General features: G+C 45.4%; 1 protein-coding gene across 1 annotated transcript; it reads left to right on the forward strand.

Annotated features, from left to right (window-relative positions):
* Positions 1–387: 387 nt before the first annotated feature.
* LYSMD4 (LysM domain containing 4) lies at positions 388–6,801 on the forward strand. Its single transcript, XM_039235032.1, has 3 exons — positions 388–410; positions 1,916–2,205; positions 4,347–6,801. Exons 2-3 carry the CDS (start codon positions 1,924–1,926, stop codon positions 4,956–4,958), a joined length of 894 nt encoding a protein of 297 aa, XP_039090963.1. The 5' UTR covers positions 388–410; positions 1,916–1,923; the 3' UTR covers positions 4,959–6,801.
* The last annotated feature ends 2,994 nt before the right edge of the window (positions 6,802–9,795 follow it).

The raw sequence follows: 9,795 nt of genomic DNA on the forward strand, positions 1-9,795 counted from the left end.
TCTCCTGGGAATCCGCCCCCTCGTTACACACCATTGACACACAGGCCTCTCCTACAGGTGAGAAAGCGGAGGCTCAGCAGACGACTGGGAGAAGGAGGTAGGGGGTTTTACAGCCTACAGCAGAGGCAAATCCTACAGCTGGGAAGAGTTGGTGCCGCCGTGGCAGGCTGGTGGGCGGGGCCAGCGTCGCGGCGGACAGCTGGAGCCCCGCCCCCGGGCCGCGCTTCCGGTACAGACTTCTCAGCACAACTCGGCTCATTCCAGAGCCCGCGCAGCTCTGATTTCATTGGCTGCCTCGCCGTCCCCGCCCCCTGAAGACCTGCTGATTTTCGCAGCCAATCAGCAGGTGCGGCGGCGGCGGCGGCGGCGGCGGCGGCGGCTGCGAGTCTCGGCGGATTCCGGCGACTGAGGTACCGGGGCGTGCAGGAGGGGCCGCGGTCCTGGGAGGGGAGCCGCGGTCCTGGGAGGGGAGCCGCACGGGCCCTCAGCAGCGCGGCGGCTTAGCCCGGTTGGTCGGCTCGGGGGTGGGCCAGCCTCCTGCCTTCGGAGGGGCGGCGACCGTCACCGTCGGGGGCTGGCCGGAGGTTGTTGGGGTTGGAGGGCAGAGGTCGGAGGTCGTACCTTTGTGGAATGTTGGGGTCCCGCCCATCTAAGCCTGGGAGCCGGCCGCGCCCCGTTTTGTTTTTGTCAGCGCCGGTTCGGGGACCGCCCTCCTGGCAGGGAAGGGGCTCTGAGGGAAACTGAGGCTTGGGAGCCGTCAGGGCCTCTCGCAGGCCCGGAGCTCTGACGGGGAGGCCAGCCCGCTCTCGGGCGCCCGCCGCCTCCCTCCTCCGGGCCCGCGGGTCTGTAGGGTGCGGGTTGGAGTGGGTGGGCGACACGGCCGCGGGGGTTGGGGGCACCGGCTGTCCCCGAAGGCGCCGCCCCCCTGGGCTCTGACGCCGGCTTTTTCGGAGGCTGTCATTCCCCGTGTTTGAGCTTTCGTGTCTGGAACCTCACTCGGACAGTTTGGAGAGGGGAAAGCGGGTAGTGTGACTTTGGTACTTGGCAAGGGGGTGAAAATAAAAACCAGACGTGGGATGTCATGAAGGCAGAGGGACCTGCGAGGAACTGGACGAATTTCTTAGTTGGACAAGAATTTTCTCCCCAACTTGCCCCGCATACTGTGTAATTCAAGCTTTTGGCACTTGAAATCAGAGCATTTTATTCTCCTGGATCTCATAAGCAAGAGCCCTTAGTCTTGACCTTCTTGGTGAGGATACTTTGGAATGTGTAAAATAAGGAACAAGAATTGTTTTGTCCAAAGTTCCGAGTTAAGATCCACAGAGCAGAGAAAGTGGGAATAGCCCTTCTCCCTCCTTGCGGGGATCCTTCTTCACTCCTCTGACACCCAAAAGAGAACTTTCTTTATCTGTGTGGGTTTGGGGGAGACACAGCTGTGGGTGAGGAATAAGAGGGAGAGGGAAAGAGGAATTCTTTTACTTTATTTTTTTTTTTTATTTTTGAGAGAAACAGAGCACAAGCCGGGGAGGGGCAGAGAGAGAGGAGGAGACAGAGAATCAAAGCAGGCTCCAGGCTCTGAGCAGTTAGCGCAGAGGCTGACACGGGGCTCGAACTCACGACCCGCGAGATCATCATGACCCGAACCCAAGTCGGCCGCTTAACTGACTGAGCCACCCAGGTGCCCCAGGATTCTTTTCATTTTCTGTGCAAAAAGTGCGCAACTAGGGAATTTACCTGCCTTTCCCCCTCCATCTAGCTAGCGTAAAACACGTTCCTTTTTGTACTGACGGTATCTGTTGAGTATTTACAGTGACGGGGGACAGGAGGAATCGAACATAAGTCCCTCACCTGTCCTGTAGCCGCAAGAGGAATGAATGTGCCTGGTGTGGAATTAACCCTGGGGTTTGGTTTTCAGTTAAGAAAATGAGGCAGAAGGAAGTGTTAACCAAGACCTTCCAGGGCCCGGCCATTGTCTGTAGGACTCCGACCAGCCACGTTTACATGTTTGAGAATCGTGGTGGGGACTCGGGGGACTCCTCGGAGGAAGAGTCCCACCATGTGGCTCTGCGGCCCCGAGGCAAGGAGCGCCAGAAGAAGGGTGCCCCCCACCCTCACCAGCCAGGAGCGGGGGACATGGTGCTGCTTCAGCGGGAGCTGGCACAGGAGGACAGCCTCAACAAGCTCGCTCTTCAGTATGGCTGCAAAGTAAGACCCCCCCCCCCCCCCAGGGTGAAGGCGTCTCCTGTGCGTTTAGAGGAACAGAGGACCTCCCTGAAGGGTGGGGCCCTTGCTGCTCCTTCCTGACACCTCTCCCCCACCCCCCAGGGTTGATTTCTAGAGCCTGTTGTAGCCGTAAAGGACTCTCCCATCTAGCCAGAGATGGGACTCAGGTGGAATTACTTTCAGCTCTGAACTGAAAGTCCCTTGGGGTCGTGCAAAGTGAGGGTTAGGAGTCCCAGGTGTTGGGGCAGGTCTCTCTCTGCAGAGCGCTTCTCTCCCTCCCTGTCCCTGCAAACAATTTCAGAAACCTTTCTTTGATTCTTTTTTCTTTTTTCTTGAGCATATTTTAAGGCCTATCAGGACCGAAGATGCCATGCAGAATTTATCCAAGATTTGTTTGAAAGGCTTGCTTTTTTCTTTGGCCACTTCTGTTTTTCTGACCCTTTCTGGCTGGTCGCAGCTTATTGGATTTGTCAGGCTTTATGTTCTTTCGTTTTTAGAACTGCATGGTCTACCCTGTGTACGCTGTGTATCTGTATAACCCTGTTTCTCTCTTTAATTATGTTTTTAGCATTCAGAGTGATTAACATGGCAAAGTAAGTAAGAAAGTATTTGTAGAATTGCTGCATTTTCCTCCTAGATTGAAAACTCTTTATTTCATTTTCCTAATAACACTGTTGCAACTTTCTATGGCCTCCTCTAAGGACGTCTAACCAACTTATTTTAAAAATCTTTTCCTCAAAGTGTCTTGTCACTTATCTAACAAGGTTCAAATGGCTAAACACATTGTATAGGATGTTGTGGTATTTCCCAGGGGAAATAAACAGGCTGGTCTTCTAGGGACACATGGTGGTCCCTCAATTGTACGGAGATTTATTTTTGACTCTAATGAACGTCTAGTAGGCCTGTATGGTTATTGAACATGGGAAGCAAATGAATGCTACCCTACAAAGATCTGAATGGATTCATGGACTTCTTAGAGTAGTGACGCTTAATAAAGCCGTGAAGACCATATATATAATGCCTCCAATAAGAAATCAGTTTTCCTGTTGAAAATAAATAAATTTTAGTGTTAGTTTATTCAGGGCAAAGACAAAAAGGTCTCAAGCACCTTACACTTTAGTTTCAGGACATGGTAAATTAAACATGTCCACCGCCCCAGTTCAACTAGATGATAAAAACAATTGCTCAATAAGTAAAATAATGGAGATGGTTGATTTAAATACAGCGCTGTCTAAAGGTTTGTGGGCCATAGTTACACACACTCTAGTTAAAGTGAACTTAGGAGTTAAAACCTTAAAGTCCATCTCTGATGGTTTCAGTAAGTTCCAAACTTTAGCTTGAGGGAGGGTTTATCTTTGACTTACATTTTGCACCATGGTCCCTTAAGATTTGATTATGAAAGGAGTTTGTCATGGACTTTGTTACTTTGTGAAACTCAGTGCTGTCCCTTTCTCCTGGAGTCTGAGATTTCAATCCATACTTTCCAACTTGATTTGTATGATTCCCTATGTGTTACTAAGGATTATGAATCCTCCAAGTGAATTAACTCTAGGTTGCTTTTATTTAAAAAAATTTATGTACCATACGCTACTTCTGGGCATGAAAACATGGTAGAATCATGAGGACATAACCTCTTAAAACAAAATTACAGTTAAAGCCGGTTCTGAGTGTCTGTCAAGCTGGCTGAGGTTTGGTGTGGTGTAATCAGCCACTGAACCGGGTTCTGATGTGGGAGGGAAGTCAGCCAGATGGGGGCATTGTTGCCTCAGAAGTAGAAAGGGCTGTTGCATTTCTAGTACCATGACTGGTTTCACCTAAAAACATTTTGTTGCAGTCACACTGTAAACCAACAAAAAACTCTTTTCCAAAACTGATCTTCCATTATTCAAACTTGGAAATCTGCTTGGAAATGTGATGATTAAGCTATGCATTAAGGCTGAGTTAAAGCCAAAAACCACACTTCTTCAGCCTAAAGGTATTGTGTGTACAGGTGCAATTTTCCAGTATTCATCAGGGTCTTAAGCAGGGCGGGGTTGGATCCTCTTTCAGAAAGAGCTACATTTTGGATCTTAGTTCTGAGGAGTTTTCATACTTCTTGATGTTTGTCTTCATAACTTCCCTAGGTCGCAGATATCAAGAAAGTCAACAACTTCATCAGAGAACAAGATTTATATGCTTTGAAATCTATTAAGATCCCAGTGAAAAACCATGGGATCCTAACAGAGACCCACAAAGAACTCAGACCCCTCCCGAGCCCATCCTCCGAGACCAGAGTGACCTTCGAGGAGCTGCCAGACCCAGACAGGGCAGCCGTAGGTGCCAGTGCCCTGTCCAGCCCGCTGACGGATTTCTTCAAGGGCATTGACCAGAATATTGAGCGCGCGGTGCAGTCAGAAATCTTTCTAAATGAAAGTTACCATGGAGAGACGTCCAGTCAGCTGCCACCTCCAGCCCCTCCGAAGACCCCGACAAATGGCGCCGACTGTGGGATTCAGTGGTGGAATGCTGTTTTTATCATGCTTCTAATCGGGATTGTTTTACCAGTGTTTTATTTGGTCTATTTTAAAATACAAGCTACTGGCGAGATCCCCAGCAGCTTGAACACCACTACTGTCCCCAATGGCTCGGTGACAGTGAGTGCAGTTCCAAGGCAAGCCCCCAGATTAGCATTTCCGGTGCCAACCATCCCCTCTTCAGCCAGCCAGGTCAGTCAGACCACTCGGCCAGGGAACTAGCCGTGGTTGTTCCTAAAGAATCAGGCCAGTTTCAGCATTTGACCTCTTAACGTGCATCACCTGCTGTCGGCCACGGCCGAGGGTGCCGCATCCTTTCCTATGACACACGGACATGTTTCAGAAAACACCATTGTGTTCTCAGTAACCCTCACCCTGGGGAGTAGGCTCGCCCAGTCCCAGGCTGTGGGAGCCAAAACCCAGCACCCTCAGCCTCCTACATCCAGAAGTTAAAGCAAGAGAAACATTGACACGTGGCAGGTGCCGCTTCTTTAAGATTCCTAGTGGACTGGCGCTGTGTGGGCCCCCAAGTTGGATGTGTTCGGAAGTTCAAGAACGGCGTTGGGCCTTCAGTGTGGGAGCCTCTGGGATCAGCTCCGGTCACTTGGCTGTTTGCAGTGTCCCCTGCCTGCTGTGAAGGGATGACTGACTGTGTGACAAATGGTGCTGTTTGCCTCCCTGGCAAAGGTGCTGTCCAGTGGCTTTGTGTATCAATCACCCTGTTTTGGAGTCTGACAGATAACAATTATAACAGACCCGATTTCATCTTTGCCCTCACCAGTTAGCCTTTTTGAGGCAGTGTCCCTTCTAGAATCGAAAACCCCCTAAATCCGAATTGCTCTAATACTGAGTAAATGGCAGCAGCTCTCTTCCTTGTGCTTCCAGAGGTAACTTAGTGACACACAGGCCTGTGTTGTGAGCTGCTGCGTGGTGTGTCTAGCGCGTCTTGGCCGGAACACTTGGGGCTGTTGCTCAGTTTCACCCGGGCCGTATCCCTACTGCAGTGGCTAACTGGATTCCCTAAGTTAGCGTCCTTGGAAGGACTGTTGCTGGCCAGTGTCTGGAACTTAGTAGGTGCGGAGAGAAAGATGAGTGCCTGTCATCGAGGTCCCAACATGTGATGCTTCTAAGGCTGAACAGTCACCAGTCCAGTGTTGCTGAGAGCAGCAGCCCCCATGTGTACCTGGAAGGGAGGTGTGGGGAGGACTGGTGTGCTTCCTGCTGCTTCCTTGACTCTAAGGAATGCTAGCGCCGTCACACTAGGAAGGGGCTCCGTGTTCTTCTCTGGGTCAATAGCTCTGTATAGTGCAGCTCATGATGTTAAAAGACCAACCACTTAATGGAGGGCCTCACAGTGACTCTTGCTGGGAAGGCCATAAAAAGAGGGGCCAGGCACCCATCAGCCTGAGGTTTTCCCATCTCTTCTACACAGCAGCAGTCATGCTCAAGGTGGAGGCTCAAGAGAGGCACAGGTCAGCCTCTGAGGCCTTGCAGGTGCAGCAGGGGTGCATGGGGTGAGGGTTGAGAGCCTATGTGGCCAGAATCCATCTCGGTCCCACAGAAGAGCAGAAATGGGCTTACCGTGGCTCGTGGCTTAACCGTGGAGAAGCTTGCCCCCGACGAGGAAGACACTGCACAAATGCGGAGCTCTGAGCGAGGTTTATGTCATTTGACACATCAGACCTAGAGATAAATTGAGAAGATTTCATCCTGTAAGAGGAAGGACGTGTAGCAGAAAATACTTGAGATGGGCGTCTAATTGTTCCCCTCTCAGCTATGAGAAAAATGATTTGCCCCGGGTTCAATTAGTGAATTTAAAGTATCTTCAAAGTGAAATGTTTTCTTCAAAACCAAAATGGTCTTCCGGATAAAATGATCTTGTGAATCTTTGCTCTAGGAAATGTTCTGATCATGTGAATGCCCTTCCAGCCAAATGTCTGTGCTCACTGTGCCCCTGGAGGCCACAGTGTCACCATTAACTTCACCAGGCAGAGCTCAGAGTCCCAGGGGAAAATGGCTTTTGCCAGGCAAAGAATAATTATCTGTATCCTTTACTTTTTTTTAATGGAATAAAATTTCTTCTGTGAAGGAAAATTGATTCCTTTTTTTTTTTTTTTTAAATTTGGGGGATGGTGATTCAGAATGAGAAGATGTACAACAATGCTGGAGAAGATGGAGGTGCCCATGTCTAGGGGGTGTGGCCTGCCCAGGGATTGTGTTCAAGGTTATCCCAGCAGGTGAAGAACAGAAGTGGTTAAACCGGCACAGTCTCACTAATTGGTCTGTGTAACGTGCTTTAGAGTGGCTTTATTAAATATAATAAGGGATAGATACCATGAAGCTCGTGTTCTACACATTTTACGACATTTTTAATGTTGGGAGTTAATATTTTAAAGAAACAGATTTGATAGGTAGACTTCTGTCCTTTTGATTGAATAATAGGGCCCAACATTGTGGGCGCTTAGGGAATCTACATCATCAGGCAAATGGTGCTCCCATTTTACACTGGGGCAACAAGGTTGCGGAGACTGAAAAGTCTCAGGGTCGCTCCGAGCAGGACTGCCCAGCTGAGGCAAGGTCACAGTCCTTCCTCAGGAACATAGTTCTTTAAACTGCCTCTGTTAATAGCGAAGTCTGCCTGGGGTTAAGGGAGAATGATAAAGGTTCTTTTTTCTGTACATCTGCACCAGCATTTGTGATCTCTTGTCTGTTTGATCATTGCTGTTCTAACAGATCTGAAGTGATATTGTGGTTTTGATTTGTGTCTCCCCGATGATTAGTGATATTGAGAACCTTTTCATGTACCTGTTAGCCATTGTATAACTAACTTAGGAAAATGTTCAGGTGCTTTGCCCATTTTTAATTGTTATATATATACACTCAAATATATTTTGCTAGCAAGTTGTGGGAGTTCTTTACATATTTTGGCTACTAACTCCTTACTAGATATGGCTTGCAAATATTTTTTCTCATTCTGTAGGTTGTCTTTTCATTTTGTTGATTTTTTTTTTCTTTTGCTGTGCAGAGGCTTTTTAGTTTGATATAGTCCTATTTACTTTTGCTTCTGTTGCTTGTGCTTTTGATGTCATATCCAGAAAATCAGTGCAAGACCATAGTCAAGGAGCTTACCACCTATGTTTTCTAATAGTTTTATGGATTCTGGTATTATATTCAAGTTTTAATCCATTTTGAGTTAATTTTTGTGAGTGGAACAAGATAGGGGTCTACTTTCATTCTTTTACATGTAAATATCCAGTTTTCTCAGCACCATTTATTGAGGAGACTGTGTTTTCACCATTGAGTATTCTTGGCTCCCTTCTCGAATTATTACTTGATTGTATGTATATACAGGGGTGTTATTTCTGGGTTCTTCTGTTCTGTTGGTCTGTATCTGTTTTTATACCTTTACCTATACTGTTTTAATTACTAACAGTTTATAGTCTAGCTTGAAATCAGAAAGTGTGATGCCCCTGCTTTGTACTTTCTCAGGATTCCTTGGACTATTCAGTCTTTTATGCTTCCATATAATTTTAAGATTTTTTTCCTGCTTCTGTAAAATTTGCCATTGGAGTCTTAATAGGGATAGTATTAAATCTATAGATGGCTTGGAATAATATGGAAATGCAAACAATATTAAATCTTCCAATTCATGAACACAGGATACCTTTCCATTTATTTTTATCTTCTCTTTCTTTCATCAATGTCTTGTGGTGCTAAGTGTAGTGGTCTTTCACCTCCTTGGTTGAATTTATGCTTTAAATGTTTTTAATGTTATTGTAAATGGGATAATTTTCTTTATTTCTTTTTATATAATTTCTTGTTAGTGTATAAATATGCTACCATATGTTAATTTTGTATCCTGGGACTACTGAATTCACTGATTAGATCTAACCATTCTTTTGATGGAATCTTTAGAATTTTATATATATATATAATCATGTCATCTACAAATAGGGACGATTTTACTTGTTTTTTCCAATTTCATGCCTTTTAATTTTTTTCCCCCCTGATTGCTATGGCTAGAGCTTCCCGTACTATGTTGAATAAGAGTAGCAAGAGTGGGCACCCTTACCCTTGTTTTGTTCCTGATCTTAGAGAAAAAGCTTTTACCCTTTTATCACTAGGTATAATGTTAGCTGTGGGCTTATCATATACGCCCTTTATTATGCTAAGGTACATTCCTTCTATACCTAAATTGTTAAGAGTTTTTATCATGAATGGATGTTGAATTTTGTCAAATGTTTTTTCTCCGTCTATTGACATGATCATATGATTTTTATCCTTCATTTTGTTAATGATGTGTATCACATTGATTTGCGTGTGTTGAACCACCTTCCATACCTGAAATAAATCCCACTTGATCATGGTGAATGATCCATATAATGTGCTGCTAAATTCGGTTTCGTAGTATTTTGTTGAGAATTTTCGTACCTATATTCATAGGTATCAGGTAATGCTGGCCTCGTAAAGTAAGTTTGGATATGCTGTCTCCTCTTTTATTTCTTTTTTTTAAAATTAAAAAAGAAAAATTTTTAAAAAATTTTAAAAAATAAATTTTTTTAATGTTTGGTAAAATTCACTCTGAAGCCATCTGGCCCTGGGTTTTTCTTCCTTGGCAGATTTTTACTGATTCTTCAATCTCTTTACTAGTAATTGATCAGTTCAGATTTTATGTTTCTTCCTGATTCAGTATTGGAAGGTTATATGTTTTTAATTTTTTTTCCATTTTTTCTAGGTGGTCTAGTTTGTTGGTATAGTTCATAGTAGTCCTGATCCTTTGTATATTTGTGGTATCAGTTATGATGTCTTCTTTTTCTTTGTAGTTTTGTTGACTTAGATCCTCTTTTTTCCTTGCTTAATCTAACTAGAGGTTTGTCAGTTTTGTTTACTTTTCAAAGAATCAGCTCTTAGTTTTGATCTTTTCTATTGTTTTCCTATTCTCTATTTCTTTTATCAGCTCTAATCTTTTTTGTTTCCTTCTTTCTGCTAACTTTGGATTTACTTTGTTCTTCTTTTTCTAGTTTAAGATGTAGAGTTCGGTTGTTTAAGATCTTTTGTT

The sequence above is a fragment of the Hyaena hyaena genome, unplaced genomic scaffold (genome assembly GCF_003009895.1).
Source record: "Hyaena hyaena isolate Hyena2069 unplaced genomic scaffold, ASM300989v1 scaffold_95, whole genome shotgun sequence".
In the NCBI taxonomy this organism is placed as follows: domain Eukaryota; kingdom Metazoa; phylum Chordata; class Mammalia; order Carnivora; family Hyaenidae; genus Hyaena; species Hyaena hyaena.